The following is a 15961-nucleotide window of genomic DNA, read 5'->3' as shown; positions in this document are numbered from 1 at the left end:
GAAAGCTCCGATCTTTCGCCATTTCTACTTGTCAGAAATACTTGGTTGACACGTTACCTTAAGTGCATGAAAATAACCACGTGTTATGCGTGCAAGTGTGTTTCAATCGGTACAATGAAGGGTATAAAATACAAAAGATGCAAATTTTAATGAAGGCATCATTTGGATTTGGTTCCAGCTTTTAAATGTTGAATATTTATTTTTGCATCGGGTTAAATCGCAGTCCCACAACTTTTTACTACATTAAACGTTTTACTCGTTGGTTAAATTCTCCCACTTGATACAAAATAACTAAATTATATCTTTTATTATTACATTAAATATATTCATATTACAGATTACTCGTTAAAATATTATGAATACTGTATTTTAGTTATTGGACCAGACCAGAAGACTCTTTTCGATGAACTTTAAAAATGCGTTTACTCCATTCCTTGTTAGCTTTCGGTAAGAAGACGAGAGACAAAAGTGTGCTACTGAAACAGGTAAATTATGTATTATGGCAGCTCTGTTAGTTCATTTTTTGCTTAGCTAAGATAAAAACTATTTTACGATTTGTATGTTATCGTGTAAATTTGAACATTTGTTACTGTGTTAGTGGACCATGTTTGGTTTTTGGTAAAAAAATCTTAGAAGGAGGCACCTCGTGGTTACGTACATTACAAAACGACTTTCTCCTCCTCTTCTTCACTCATTTATTTTATTATTTAAGTTATTGACGTTGCGTTCGGGTGGAGTACAGAGTGCTGCTGGATGACGATTGTTGTTGGACAAAGCCGGTCGTGGACGAAGAGGTCCCTGCGGATTGCTGGGTGACTCGGGTCTCTCTTCGGGTGAAAGTATTGCTGCTTTCCATCCCTCCTCCGCCTTGCGACATCTCAATGGGTGCAAACTCCACGATTTCTGTGCCAATGGACCTGGAATAGAGTATAATAAAGTATTTATTATCAAAAGGACAAGGTCTCGTTTAATGGGCATAAAAATTGGACAATCATTGTTTTAACCAAACCTGGCAGCCCCTGGAACGGATGATACGGAAGACGAGTCGTCACCCATCCTTTCGTCAACGCCAAAGTCTACAGTCATTTCGGTCATTGAGCGAACATCGGTGATGGATCTGGATTCCGTAATGTTGGTGTCGGAAGATTTCTTCCTGTACATTCGACTGGGCTTTAGGGGACTGCCTGAAGAGGACGACACTTCACTCGTGGAGTCGGAATAAAACCGGTCCTCTGTATCCGTTGTTGTATGAGGTGGGGCTAACACATGAATGATGACCTGTGGGAAAATTTATTAAATCATAGAATCTTGACATTTGTAAGAGATTTTCTGACTTACATCCCATTTTTCGGGCTCGAATAGTCTCTCGTAACGAGTGTCCCTTCGGATTCTTTCATAATCCTCTCTGTACGTGGCTTCAGTTAAAAGAGTTCTGAGAGTGGACTCGGTGCTTATAATCTGACGCCATTTATCTCTGTCATCTTGGGTTAACACAGAGGCAACATCTGACTCATCATCAGTGTCAGGTCGAAATTCTGGTGGGGGTGAGGAGTCCTACAACATGAGTATAAAAATTAACACAAGTTATAAGTTATTATGTAGACTGTTGACAAATTAATGGATCCGGACTATCGTTATATTTGAAATATAATATTTCTACACAAAATGAAATACTCGAATTACAAATGTATTTGTATTTACCAAGACTCGAAGTAAAACTTTCCACTTTTCGTTCCAAATCTGTGTATCGTCTTGTCGAAGTTTTTGCATAGCTCGGGTAACGGTTACACGGTCGGATTCTTCATGATGAACTTCGTTGCGACGGATGAGATGGTCTCTGTTAATTGTGGTGTAATTCGGGTGGATCGTTGGTTCCTCCACTGCCGACCATCCAATTGATGAAACTTCTGTGGTTTCAGATCCTATAGCAAATATTTATAGTATTGCATTATATTATACATTTAATTATTATTTTTTAGCATCGCCTTATTGCAAAATAAATAATTTTGTAAGAACTTTAGTACTACCTCTTTCCCAATTGTCATCGTCATCTGTGGGGTGAGTTTTAATGACAACGTCCCATTTCGGCTGGTCTTTCTTGTAGAATTGAGTGACTTCTATTGTTTTTCGTTCTTCATCTTCAATTAATCTTCGTTCAACAATTGTCTAAAGTTCAAAAACGATAATATGCACACGTGAGGTTTCAATTTTATAAAACTTTAGTTTAGCTGAAAGAAAATTTATACCTGAAGATAGACATCATCAACTGTGTGTACAGAGACCTCAGGCTTCTTGGCAATGACAATAGGCTTGGTGTAGTGCGTGGCAGTGTCGACTTCTTGTCTGTCCACCACTGTCAAATGGTCCAAGTATTCGGTGCTTTGCACATGTCTTTGTGGCAAATGGATATCTTGAGTCTGGAAATTTAAATGATATTCCCATTGATACGCACTTTAAAATGTATGCATGTTAAATTTTGTTTTTGTACCTTTCTAAAGACTGGAGGAGGTGGTGGAGCTCGCCGTGCGGGTGGATGGAGGTCAGATACTGTGATCTCAGAAGCAGTAGTACCCGTCTCAATGGATGTAATAGATCTGAAATATTAATATAAAATAATTGATGGTTGGTCCTGCTTTCATGTGACCATTAAATCTGAGTATGTGTAAAAATGTCGTACCCTTCCCTCTCGTACGCGATATGTTCCCTTGGCTGTTGTGCTACTCGTAAGTTGACTTCAAACTTTTGCTTGGAAATGACTGCTGCTGGAATGGTCTCCGTCTCAATTTGAACGTGGGTGTCAGAGTACTCGGAGGACGCTGTTTCAGGTCGTGGTATGGGTTCATCCAGAGATGAAGGATAGTCTGATGCTAGATTTTGTTCCATGGGAGGTTCCGACGAACTGGTGGATGGAGGATGAACCCTCGGAATTTTAAGCTGTTGGAAGGATTCAATTGTCGACACCTGCTCACTCTCATCATCGATCGGTCTGTATTCACAAAATTAACAAATTATTATGATTTTTAATTATCCAGAAAAAGCAATTTCTTAATTTTTGTCTTGCACTAACGTGAACGGTCTCTTCCGGATGACTTGAATGTTTCGTTGTTTCAAGCAGTACGTTGAGCTGCAAATGAAATGTATACACAATTCATGGACAGAAATAATAGTGTTGATAATTTTGTTTCAATTAGGGATCATTTTTCGTGAGAATAAAATTTAAAATGTACCATGCTAGACCGAGTAACATCAGGCCAAGGAATAGTAAAGTGCAGATAATCATCAGTACTTCAAGCTCATTTAGTGGTTTGGGTACTAGTGTTGGGACAGGTGGGGGTAGGCTGCAATAAACAATTTAATATTTCCAGAAATTGCTTGTATATATACATAGCGGTAAATATGACATCCGTCAATCATTCGCATACTTTATGAGAGGAATTGGGGGTGCTGGCACAATTGGGGGTGGATATCGGCATACAACAGTGATAACCTCATCTCCCTCCATTTCCAAACCTGTTTTTCGAATATTGCGCAATCAGTAAATCTGTTTATTGGTCTTTTGACACGACCGCTAATTGATCTATAACGAATAAAGTGATCACGTTCTCACCTGGATGGAACCGTACGACAACATTGTTCGTGAAAACACGGGCCGGATCCTGAAAACGTACATCATTAAACGCTTTATAAAAGTGTCCAGTCCGATTACGTATATTTTGCTACACGCACAATACCCCTTTCATGTTTCGTATATTTTCACATTGAGTATATGTCTTTAGAAAGGACCATGATGCTGTCGTTTAGTGAGACAATTCTGTACAAGGTCATGTCATTAGCATTATTGGTTGAATTTCTTTAATCAGAGTGACCAGCTTATCTCGAACGACGAGGAAATCAGTCGAAAAGAACAGAGCAATCAACAAGATATTGACATTGCATTTTATGATTTTAATTTGCGTGGGTGGGTGGATTGAAAGAGTGTGGGTGTAATTTGCAATAGAAAAATATGCATAAAAACGAAGCATTGAACCTGCAACCAGTTGTGGGATGTTGCGGAAGAACAATAAGTGTATAATCCCTAATTCATTTTTGTTTTGCATGAAAGGAAACCCTGACCTAAACCTAAACGAATCAGAATTCAGGTTGATTCACATATAAAGCATGTAGTGGGATGCCTGGGGTGAGAAAGGTTGAATCAGAATTTACAGGGAAGTGAGAATGACAAATTAACCCGGAGAGCAAAATACTGCATGCACATAAAATACACACACGAAGGCGAACCAAGAAACTAGATTGAGATTAATGTCATGCCACAGGTCCATATAAGGTCGATCCTTATTTCGCCACCTTAAAACAACTTTTTCTGTCTCCAAAATTGGCAATACAGCATCAAGTTCTATTACCCTACCCAACAAAACAGACATACGTGCACACATATACTGTTTCAACAACCTTCCATTTTCAGTTCGTTCGTTGTAATCAACCCATGCAAGCAAAACAAATAAGGAGCTAGCTGGCAGGCAGCATACAAAATAATTGTCTTGCAATTAGGTGACTATAAGTGAAAAATTGATACAAATGCCAAATAGGTTTGACGTGACGGGGAATTAGTATGCATGCAGGTATTTGTATAATCATTTATAGGCAGATTTCACACTGATCCGTGATGAACAATGCGACGAGGTGAGCTCACATCGCTGAGCAAAGCAGGGTGAAGCGAGACAGTGTCCAATTACATACTTATTAGCTGGATACGAACGTATGCGAAAATATGTTGAAATCTCCTGGTTGTCGTCATACCTGTTTAGTGCCACAACCTTTTAAGGGCAGTTCAAGCACTCCCGTCAGATCCCCAGTTCCTTGTGTGTGGCAGGCACTGTACCTGGAATAAAGAGAAAGAAAGAAATTTATGTAGACTTTGTTTGAACTAAAAAAATGATAAAAGTTATGTACATCGACGTCATATGTTTTTGTCCCTTCAAAATTGCAATAGCGGGAAATCTTTCTTGTTGAGTCAGTGAATTACCATTTTTCTCCAACAATTTCAGCCACTACATCCTTACTTAAACGTAAGTACTTACCATGTCATAAATTATAAGTATTGTTATTAGTTCATTGAGATAATTTTCGTGCGTGAGTGACAAGGTTTTTACTTTAATCGTATAAATTTAACTGATGTGTAGGTAAATCATGAGCAATTATTCCAACGATGACGATTTCGTCAACCCTCCCTCTTTTCCAAATACTCAAAAACCAGCACCGTCATCATCGTCTTCTAAACGGAAAGCAGCCACTCCCACCAGCAGCAAAGCTGAAACGTCCACGAAGAGGAAGAAAGGGGACGACAATGACACTGAGGAGGAAGAATTGCCAAGTTTCAAGTACTTTTGCAACTAATGAAAATCATGTTTATATATGAGATGATTCTTTTTATGCATAATTTCAACAGATTTCTAACGTTGGACTCGGATGATGATGATGATGAGGAATTGTTGTCGAAACAAGAGTGGAGAATGGTGGAAGGGAGAACGAGATACATGAGAGATCCACCCACCAGCCCCCCCGAACGAGGTTATGCAAATAGAAAAATTGATCCGCGAGAGGACAAACGTGACATTGTTTGGTGGCAAATCACCAAAGCCCTGAATACGAATAAGAAGATGTCGGATAAGTCTGATGGTAAGCAAATTTATTTTACATTTTATATTATTAGGGATTGTACAATTTATGACATGGTTTGTATTTGTTTTTAGATGAAGGGGATAATAAACTGCGAGAGTTTTTCTGCAAGTTGGCTCGAGAGGTCGATGAAATGGGATCACAAACTTCGACCACTTCTGATCTCACCCCTAATACTCCCCCAATAATTACGGGAAAATATCCCCCTCTTACTGCTGCAGAGAGATTCATTGCAGAGACGAAGATTAGGCAAGCGGGAGAAAAAGGATTGGAGGTTCCGGGGACAATGTCGAGAGTGGCGTTCTCACCACCAAATAATAACCGGGAGTATGAATTGGTAGTTATTGTAGCCCCAAATACGAAATACACTTATATTTGTTCCGTGATCCCTAGTAAGTAATTTTTTATAGATATGATGAATTATGTAGTACGCTCTAATTCCACGTGTGACATGTTTCCAGATTGTGTGAAAACAAGGTCAACAACTGTGGAACCGATCCCAAAATGTTACCTGCACAAAGGAGAACAAATTGGTTTCGTGTTGGCTCAGTTTACAGATGGGGCCAATAAGAAGAACGACGTCGTCCTCCATGTCATTGCATCTTTCACATATATTTATGGGGATGATGAGGGGAAATCTCATAACGCAACACGGGCCATCATGCTTCAGCATATAAATAAGCCCACTCTGGCTTTTAAGTTATACTCCAAAGAACGTGAGGCTGCCAAAGCACCAGCCGCTCAAGCAGTTGAACTCGAGGAGCGTCGCCTATACTTTGATGACGAAGATGAACTCATGAAAGTTTATGCAGCACGCCAGGTACTAATAATAATAATACTGCGAAATATGTAACTTTTACTCCTACAATGAATTGTCCAACCATTTTTAGACTACGACACTCTTTCAACTGCTCTTATGGCCCGATACTACAATCAAAATTATCTCCCTGAATTCACATATTAACCTTCCAAATGGTGCTTATAAGGAGTTGTTGGAGGAAATGGATCTGTATGGTGTGGAATTGAAGATTCACGATAAGCTATCATTAGCAGCAGCAACAGCAATTAATTTGGAGGAGGATGCGAAGATTCCATTTCTTCTACATGCAGAGGAGGGTGAAAATATTGGGGCATTTTTAACAAGAGGAAGAAAGGAGAGAAAAGAGAAGGTTGCTGCACTATACTTTGCATCAAATCCCTACATTATTTATGCTGGACAAGCACTGAGTAGGAGCGTGCATAGACAGGGAGGTACTGCAGACCCTATAGTCGTCTACAAAAACAAAAAGCCCTCCACCCACCCTGATCACAAGTTGGTCCCAGTCGGACTTGTGCTTGAAGAGGAGCGGTACAAGTGGGAATGTCACCTCCAAATTTCTGCCCTAATAGCATCTCTGTTGCGATTAAAAAATTGTATCAACCCAGGCGATTTCTCATCTGACAATAGTCATCCTCTTTGTATCAATAGGCAGATCAATGCAAGTTTTGTAGATAAAAAGTCGTGGAAAATTGTTCATGGAATTTTAATTAAAAAGTTTTTAGTCGATGTTTATCTAGGACCCAAGGCGTCCGATGAGTAGTGCTGCTTATGTTAATGACAATTTTTATAGGAGTATTAGTTTTACTGTTTTTATAGTCTTTCCTAATGAGATGTTGAAGTGCGAATAAATGAATTAAATTGTTTTTGTCCTAAGATACCATAATGTCACTGCCCCTTTCATTCTCTTACCTTGACTAAGTGCTTGTCCCCTGAAGGCTAAAACTTACATGACACAGTTTTATATTCCATGACGTACATAACGCCATGAAGTCAATGACAATTTTTTTCCATGACCTCCTTGATTCCACTTTCTATTTAATGCAGGTACTTAGGATTGTATGCAAAAAGCGGGTTACTAAATAACAATCCTGTCTACAGTACTGTTATATGTATTTTAACGAACAGCCACTGCTACTGCTAATGAATATTTATAATTAATCATGATCCTGTATGAGAACCTGTCAAAGTCCGAGTACGCGATCCCGTAAAAAGGTTGCTTAAACTTTAGCTGGACATGCATCGACCCGGCTGCACAATTCAAATCTGCAGATGTGCGGTTGAGACTGATCTGTGGTTTCAAGGAGTCCAATTCGGTCACCTTTCCGTCTAACGTTGCCGTTGGGGGCAGCCCGTTCCCATATTCCACATCAATCGCCTGCAGGGCGTAGTTGGACTGAGAAGAGGTTGGATGTGCTGATATCAGGGCCAGCAGAACCAGGCTCAGCCCAAGCATCCTTCTAGATTCAATAAAAATTACGTTGTATGTAATGTCATATTTGCAACATTATATTATTTGTCCTGTCACCTTTTATGACAACAGGGTGCAAAAATTGCATACTAAAATATGACTCAATATAGCATTCAAGTCGTATGAAATTGCAAAAATGAGTTACAAATATTTGCAAATGGGCGACATCATTCAATTACTTTTACTGGCTTACACAATCCCCTAGCCTTGATCTACTCTCTCTAGAAACACCAACATTATTTTGCCATAAATGAATTCTCTCAATACAGAAACATTGTCCACAATCCGTAGCTTAACAAACTTTGTCAGTTATACAACATACAGGTTGTTTATTCTTAGGCATTGGCATGAATTTTCCAAATTGTGGGCCAATTAAAAACATGAACAATAATAATAAGCACCCCATTACGCGACTTTGTGAGATTGGAAAAATCTCAGTCTCTACTTTTCTCACCACCCAACTACCTGTGAGGTGATGCAAATATTGTAATAACGAATTTGCCAGGGCTATTTTTCCAGTCACACTCAGGACACATATGTATTTATATTGTTCCATCCTTTGTTTATAGAAGTGTTTTTCTCTTTCATACATACGTTCCTTGAATCAAAAATATATAGAATTATATAATAATGTATCAATAAAAAAGTTGATGCTTTCGTATGCGCCCATGACATCAACGAAATTGCATTTAATCAGATTGCATGTTGAATAGGTGGTAAGTAAATGCATGCTATATGAACATATCTAAATATGTGTATGTAGGTGGGTGGTGGTGGTAATAGTGGTAAATGTAGTTGGCAAAGAAAAGTCCTTGTACACCTGCATGGTAGAATTGGTGATGGATAATAATGATGAGCCAACTTTGATCCTTCATCTCAAATCTCTGCTCTGTCTTTCTTGTTGGCTGATGGGCGAGTGAAATGAATATAAAAGTGAAGGCCTCCGCCAATATCTTTGCCGTAAATAAATTCAACCTTATACTCTTACTTGCTATTCATTCTGCTCATCTGCCCACACATTTTGAGACAAGAAACTTGAGACAATTGCATTCAACTGACTCGTTTCCTATGAGCTGTATTCCTCGTTCATACAGTTTCCATTTTATCCTTTGCTTATAATGTCACTATGCACATTAGTTTACTACCTTGAAAAGGTCGAGATGCAAATAATACTCTGAAATTTTGTCACAGGATCAATGAAAAAATTTCGTCAAGTTTGAATCGTACAGATAATCCGTTAGTTCATCGGTTAAAAGTGCGAAGACGGTATTTTATTCGTGGCGTGTCTCCCAACTTGGGTTTTCTGAGGTATTTATGAGCTCGAGCGAGTGAGGTGAGTGAGATTAGGATGCAACACAATGCAAGCTACGAACGATGGATGTCGAAATAAGGCAAAGCTTGTGGGAAGAATAACTGTTACCCTGATGTAATTAAAATTTAGTCCTTCGAGGAGACAAGAGCGCTCTCCTCTCGAGAGGTAAAAAATACGTTCTATTATGTAGCTCGCCTTTGTGATTGCAATTTTTTCCATGAAGAAAATTTGCACTTGTTTCATACTTGCACGCATGCATATATGTGTGTACGTAGTAGCTAGATAATTTTGCATACAGAAATACATTTGCATGACTCAGGATGTGGAGGCTTACGAAACTAATTAACTTTGCTGGATCTCATTATTAATTTCTTAATTAATTTTCTATCAATTTAGCAACATTGGCTATAGACTATTGCCAATAGTATTCGAAATGCATATGCCTAAACTAGTGATAAAGTGTACTAAGTAATGCTGCACAATGGTTCCATCTCTTATTTATGCATAAGAGATTGTAAAGACCAAGATGCGTGAGAAACTTGGTCGCGACGTGACAAAGTAAAAAAAATATGTTTCAGGGAACTCAAACGCAACAAAGCTCACCACCACATTGACAAATCGCGAGAATTGTTGCATTGGTGCAACTGTAAAGTTAATTAAATGGATATTAGTATTCTTGTATGAACTCGTCCTCCTCACATTTCTTCAATCGGATATGAAACGCAGTTTCCTTATAATTTTATGCATCGGAGGAAAAGAGTCTCCTCTATCTGTCTAATTTACGATTATTTCTTAGACTGTGCAGGTGGGTGTGATAAATATTTTTTCGTAGAGAACAAAAAACCTGAGTTTATCTTTGACAAAAACTGTTCCAGATTCAGGTCAAAACTGTCATTTGCAATATTATGTCAACGTCTATGATTTATATACCCACTAAAAGTTTGATAATAAAATCATAAAACATACACAAAACTCGATAGGTTTTGTGCGAAAATAAGTGGTCATTATTATGCTCAGTGATACAACTGTTTAGCTATCTTTTTGTGTATCACCCAAAACATGATGTTACTTTTTTCAGCTTGATGATAAGTTACTTCCTGAATCTTCATCATGCATAAAATGTGTACTACGCGACGGAATGAATAGCTGCAAAATGAATCAAGTCACTGCACTGTCTACTTTTCTGGTCTCTATTTATTATTTCCACAATTTCGCTAGTCTTGTCACAAAACACTGATGACTGATGAGAGATAAGACGAATTGTACGTCGTGGTTAAGAGGTGTATAGGAGTTTTTTTCTTAAAATCTGTCATAAAAACCGAGTACACATTTTTCTGGATCTCTGCCATCCACAATCTCAGCCATCCACTTTGAGATAAATTTATATTTATGCGTTCATATTTTGAAAACACCACGGTCCTCAAATTGGGTACAGTCAGCATATATGCACCTCTCTCGTACGTACAATATGGACATCTGTATGTAGCTCTCGTTTGAATGCGTATTATTTTTTACTTTCTTAGTAAGATGAGTCGAGTTGTAAAATTTGATGGTGCATGGAAATCATTGCTCACTCACTCGAACACTCGTTTGTGGTTATTGGAGTTCATCTGAAATTGGGTATAAAATAAGTGGTAATAGGCAACATTTGACAAGTTAACTGCACTCCGTGAGCTTGTTTACCTTCCTTGGACAAACAAGTTCAACATACACTCAGAGAGATGAGAGATGAGCAAATGGTGCATTATCCACGATTTATTGTTCTTATGCATTCCGTTCCAATACATGCATACATAATCCACATGTGATTTTCATCCAAGTATTATACGAGATAATTCGTCTTAAAAAACTTGTCTGGACCTGCTGCTAGCGTTAATATTGACGCATGTACGTTTCACCCTTCGTACAGATATGTTCATACGAACATAAATATAACGGTTTAACTAACGAGTGTCTGACGCTGATTAAAAATTCAATTTCCTGGAAACCATATTCGATGATAGGCCGGTCGTTCACTCACTTTGTCACCCGTTCTTTATTGTTATTTACTTACTGACACATATCACAGGAAGTGTCATTTGAACTCTTTTGTTTAAAAACTAGTTTACTGGGAGCATAGCGTGAAACTTTCACAGCGTATTGTAAATTCCAGTCTCCTGTCGGCACAAAATAATAGCGGAATATAATGTGATATTTATTATTTCATTCACGACGACGACGACTCAAAATGAAGGTGTCATCAAAAAAGCCAGAACCAGAAATAGTATACAAAAATGAGACTGCAGGGGGTGAGAGTTTTCCATTCATCCTTTCGTCGTGGTGTTATGAACTTAACATAAACGCGTCATTTGCAGCTCGCAAGTGTCTAAAAACGCGAATTCACAAATCTCACCATCATCATAACCATTGATCTTTGAGATGTCAATCTAATGACAACTTATGATACTGCCTTTCGGTTCAACGTCACTTGATCCAGACAAATAATTTACTGGGTCTGACTCAAACCCCAAACTGTACGTACATACAGCTTCATAGGATACGTATCACAAAATTCAAGACTTTTCTGCTGAAAAATGGAAACACGTAATGCGCACAGTTTTATAATGATGTGCTTTACTTCTGATGAGACATGATTCTAAAGGATATTGGAATGCATGCATAAAACTTAAATTTTGGGTGCCTGTCACGGATTTCAATTTTACGAATACGGATATTTCCATCATTATCCTTTCCTCACGAAATGAATGTATTTTTTTCAAAGTGAAAATATTTTCTCATTTGGTAAAAGTGTATCTTTACTGGGCAGGCAATAATATTAGGCCTCCATGGTGGAGCCTTTATTGGACGACGGGGTGAAACATATTAATTTCAAATGTCTGTATGATGAACATGAGATTTCAACTCGCAGGATGGACCACATGATGTCATATCGGATGAGGAAAGATCGTGAGCACGGGAGTAATAATGCAATTCCATAAACTTTATGGCGAGACCATGGCTTGTGGGCGAGCCAGCCAGATCGTGTGTATACGTATACAAACTTTTTTCGCCACATTAGACGCATGTTAACCAGTGTAACTTGCTTGAAGCAATGGTTCAAGTGCCCGTGGTGCATGAAATGAAGATTACTAATTCGACTCTGCTTTTTCGCCAAGTTACAGAGCAGGAATAATAACACGAGGAAACGCTAAGCCCACCTGCCTTGCGTTGCGTAGAGTTTGGAAACTAAACCGAGTTACATATATACATTTCATATGACTGAATTGGAAAAAACACCACAAAATCCAACTGCTCTCCTTCTCAAACTTATTGAAAGTGAAAGTGCATTGGTATCCGTCCTTTTACAGCATTTGCCCAATGTTCCGTTTCAATAGCATAACATAATGGCATGAAAGATTTCCTAATAACGACTCCACGATTCCTACCCCATGATCCCAAATATGATATACTATGCCTACATACTACCAAGTCTAAAAAATCCAACTAAAGTGAACTATGCATAACTTATAAGTAAGTAAGCACCATGCTAAATCCAATTGATAGACCAAGGGTATTACGTATACATGCCATCACTTTTTAGTAGTACTCAACTATCAGTAAATATCAGCAGCGAAAATGAGTATTCTGTGAACCTGTATTGTTGATTCTGTATTGTTGTTACTCGACTAGTTCTACCTGTACGATTGATCCTTCTAGTTCTTCTTATTGTTAGTTTGCTGCGTGTAATTGTGTAGGAGGAGTAGAATTGCAATCCAGCAAATTTTAACCATGTAATAATATGGAACTTTTGCTCATTTACTTGTTGTCATTCTTGGAATGAGGAACAGTATATGTAAGTGTTTCAACGGACTGCATGATTGTTTTGAATTCAATGAACTCGTTCTCACATAAAATTCGTACATAAACACGAAGTTAAACAAGCGGCTTTTAGGTTGAAGAAGAATGCAGTTGATTTGCATAAAATAATGAATACAAAAGTTATCTTTCAATTATGATTTATTACATACTTTAAAAAACGAACACTATTATTTTAATTTAATGTATTGTGTCACGAATGCATGCGCGAAATTAATCCCAGCATAAAATGAGCTTTAACATAAATAAATTGCAGAACTTGCAGATTTCCTGATTTTATTTTTGAACGGGTGCTTTTGAGAACGGATGTCCTTTATGAACATGGCAAATATTTCAACAACACCACTACCTGCAATTTGTCATAATGGTACATGTACAAATATGCATGCATGGAAGATACCCAAGTAAATAACTACTTATGATTGAGAAGCAAAGATTGCACAATCATTAAAGTAAATATTCGCCTATAATACCTTTACTTTCATATCGAAGCCATTGAATAATGTGCGGAGACAGATTAACACTTTTTATCATCGTGTCACCTATTGCATCACAGAACAGTGCTTACAGGAGGAGGAGGAGGAGGGGAACGTGTGTGCTTTCGTTATAGAAATTATGTATATTTATGTGTGTGGTATCGTTGAACCGTCTCTGTCCTTTTTAGGACAAATGCTAAGTTTATATTATTACGATTTCTTAATTGTATCAATTTTCGTTTTGCCTTCTTGATGGTTTAAAAAATTACAAGTTTGCAAAAAATGCCCAGACTGGCGAGGTTTTGGATCGCATCACACTCCATGAATCCTTTATAATTTTACGTAATTGTGGAAAGATATTATCTCACTTTTCGCATCCTTTATGATGACGACGTGAACAAGGCGAGTAAAACAGATCAAGACTACTGAATTCGCAGGAATGCATCGTATCGTATAAATTCTTGTTCATTTTTTAAAGTACTACACAATATTGTGTATCTTACATATTTCTTTCTTACAGGACTAGAGCTAACTACCATGCAGTAATTCTGCTCAAGGTCTCATCTAACCCAAGTATCAGATTATTCATGCACCTTACACATTACGCCTCGCCAAGTAATTTTCCCACATATTTGCCAGTCAAAGTGAGTGAGTGATGTCTACCATGCACAATGAAAGGACAGATTGTTAAATTGCCCAGCTACTACTGCTACACTAGACAAACACTAATTACAATCTTACCTCGCCATAATGGTGTTTCTTATAATCCTTCAGTCCAAGTTTCCGAGTTCCATTTCACAATCACATTTTACACTCACATAAAATTTGGTGAAACCTGAAATAAGGTGATACTTTTGATTCTGAATTTCACGTTGCATAGAGTCGTGGTTAATAACACTGTGTACTGTAAGCGGAGGGGAGGATATACTCTCCCTTAAATGGCATACCATTTAAATTTTAAAAAGAAACCTGAAAACTGTTGCTAAAAATGCAACAGTTGGTTGGCAGAAAAGTATGAAAATATCACCAACAGGCCTTTATCGGCCATTCATTCTACTGCATGTAGAAACAAATGGGGAAGGACGCGCAGTGGGAATTGCAACGCTTTGATCACATAATAATAATAACAAACCAACCTGATTGAGATTGCTGTAAGGGAATTTCAACGAAGCAGCGACTCTGCCACACTCTCCTCTCTGCAAGAACAATACTGCAAACAGTGCAAAATGAGGATCGTGTGTATATTATCATCAGGGAAGTGAAGGGTTGAAACTTTGAGAATTCCGAGGGTTGGTCCAATGCCGCTCTTGTCGTTGTTGGGGGAAGTTAACAGGATCAGAGGGGTTGCTGCCATTATTACTGATCGTTGACTTACCTGTGCAATGCATTCCCTAGCCAAACAGCACAGCTTGGTATACGACTACGCACCCTGCCTTCAGATGATGAGCTAAAGGCAACAAGACATGTGTGGGAGCTCATAAGAAAGAAGAACATGGCAGCAGTGGTAACATCGTGGTGATGCAATAATGATAATGCAATAGTGGGGATGGAGGAACTCTCCAAACCCAACAATCCATTGTTGAGAAGTTTGGTAAATGTTGGGATGAAGGAAAACTTACTTGCTTTATACTCCATTGTTGAATACGAAGACTTTGGGTTTATCGCTGATTCTCTGTTACAGGTTGGCAAGAATAAACGATAGAAAATTTTCTTGAACATGAACGAAAATGCAGCCATTTATCTTTTCTAAATTAAATGTCTCGCAGAAAATGGGATGAGCTAAGATCTTTAGAATCGTTTTGGATACCTGTATAACAAGCGCACAGAGACAGCGTATTACCAGAGCATAGATTAAATGTGAGTACATGTTTATTACCAAGAGACCAGCCCTAGCCGCAGGCTCAAAATATGTAGTGTGTTAAATGTGCATTTACGTGGTGCAAAATCTGATCTAATGTCTTGGCGAATCTCGACTATATTATGCAAAATTGAAAAATCCATCCTTCTTTATCAACAATTGTAGCGTACGATGATGGTTCTAAATTACTACATACGTATAAATAAGTACGTATAAATAAATACGTATAAATAAATAAGTATAGATATGATATTACGCATCTTGTCACTAATTTTTTCCTGTATGTATGACTCTAATTAAATGGGAGGGGAAGATAATAGTAAATCTGTCTGGGGTTGGCATAAATTGACACGTCGTCAATCAGGAGTTTTGATACAAAAAATTCCTCCTAGGCTACGCATAAATCTATTTAGGGGAACTGCTATGAACATCTTTCATGCCAAGTAGTACATGCATATTTCCAGATCTGCAGAAAATTTACTCGTATCTTAATTCA

General features: G+C 38.0%; 2 protein-coding genes and 1 long non-coding RNA gene across 4 annotated transcripts; 1 reads left to right on the top strand and 2 right to left on the bottom strand.

Annotated features, from left to right (window-relative positions):
* Nucleotides 1–167: 167 nt before the first annotated feature.
* On the bottom strand, nt 168–14835 carry LOC110845675. Of its 2 annotated transcripts, none has more exons than XM_022092132.2 (16): nt 14744–14835; nt 14349–14442; nt 7675–7953; nt 4798–4879; nt 3608–3656; nt 3423–3510; nt 3228–3338; nt 3068–3124; nt 2678–2986; nt 2489–2594; nt 2247–2417; nt 2028–2166; nt 1702–1922; nt 1339–1554; nt 1010–1278; nt 168–917 (listed from the first exon to the last, which is right to left on the bottom strand). In XM_022092132.2, exons 2-16 carry the CDS (start codon nt 14354–14356, stop codon nt 713–715), a joined length of 2310 nt encoding a protein of 769 aa, XP_021947824.1. In that variant the 5' UTR covers nt 14357–14442; nt 14744–14835; the 3' UTR covers nt 168–712. The 2 variants fall into 2 exon arrangements, with proteins under 2 accessions (XP_021947824.1, XP_021947825.1); XM_022092133.2 differs by having other exon boundaries at nt 7675–7950.
* On the top strand, nt 4873–7373 carry LOC110845676. The gene is made up of 6 exons (XM_022092136.2): nt 4873–5066; nt 5181–5378; nt 5447–5676; nt 5751–6068; nt 6138–6496; nt 6567–7373. Exons 2-6 carry the CDS (start codon nt 5188–5190, stop codon nt 7254–7256), a joined length of 1788 nt encoding a protein of 595 aa, XP_021947828.1. The 5' UTR covers nt 4873–5066; nt 5181–5187; the 3' UTR covers nt 7257–7373.
* On the bottom strand, nt 13255–14342 carry LOC118434792. The gene is made up of 2 exons (XR_004834244.1): nt 14201–14342; nt 13255–13480 (listed from the first exon to the last, which is right to left on the bottom strand). It is a non-coding gene; the product is annotated as an uncharacterized LOC118434792 (long non-coding RNA).
* Nucleotides 14836–15961: the final 1126 nt, after the last annotated feature.

This window comes from Folsomia candida, unplaced genomic scaffold, assembly GCF_002217175.1.
Source record: "Folsomia candida strain VU population unplaced genomic scaffold, ASM221717v1 Fcan01_Sc003, whole genome shotgun sequence".
Taxonomy (NCBI): Eukaryota; Metazoa; Arthropoda; class Collembola; order Entomobryomorpha; family Isotomidae; genus Folsomia; species Folsomia candida.
Note: the sequence above shows the minus strand (reverse complement) of the source record. Positions and strands in the feature narration are given on the sequence as shown.

Bases quoted from the DNA above. Each gene is read 5' to 3' on its own strand.
- LOC110845676 (XM_022092136.2), top strand. From the start codon at position 5,188: ATGAGCAATTATTCCAACGATGACGATTTCGTCAACCCTCCCTCTTTT. The intron at 5,379-5,446 runs GTACTTTTGCAA...TAATTTCAACAG, and splicing joins GAAGAATTGCCAAGTTTCAA to ATTTCTAACGTTGGACTCGG. The intron at 6,069-6,137 runs GTAAGTAATTTT...ACATGTTTCCAG, and splicing joins TATTTGTTCCGTGATCCCTA to ATTGTGTGAAAACAAGGTCA.
- LOC110845675 (XM_022092132.2), bottom strand. The intron at 1,279-1,338 runs GTAAGTCAGAAA...ATTTTCCCACAG, and splicing joins TCGAGCCCGAAAAATGGGAT to GTCATCATTCATGTGTTAGC. The intron at 918-1,009 runs GTTTGGTTAAAA...ACTCTATTCCAG, and splicing joins TCCGTTCCAGGGGCTGCCAG to GTCCATTGGCACAGAAATCG.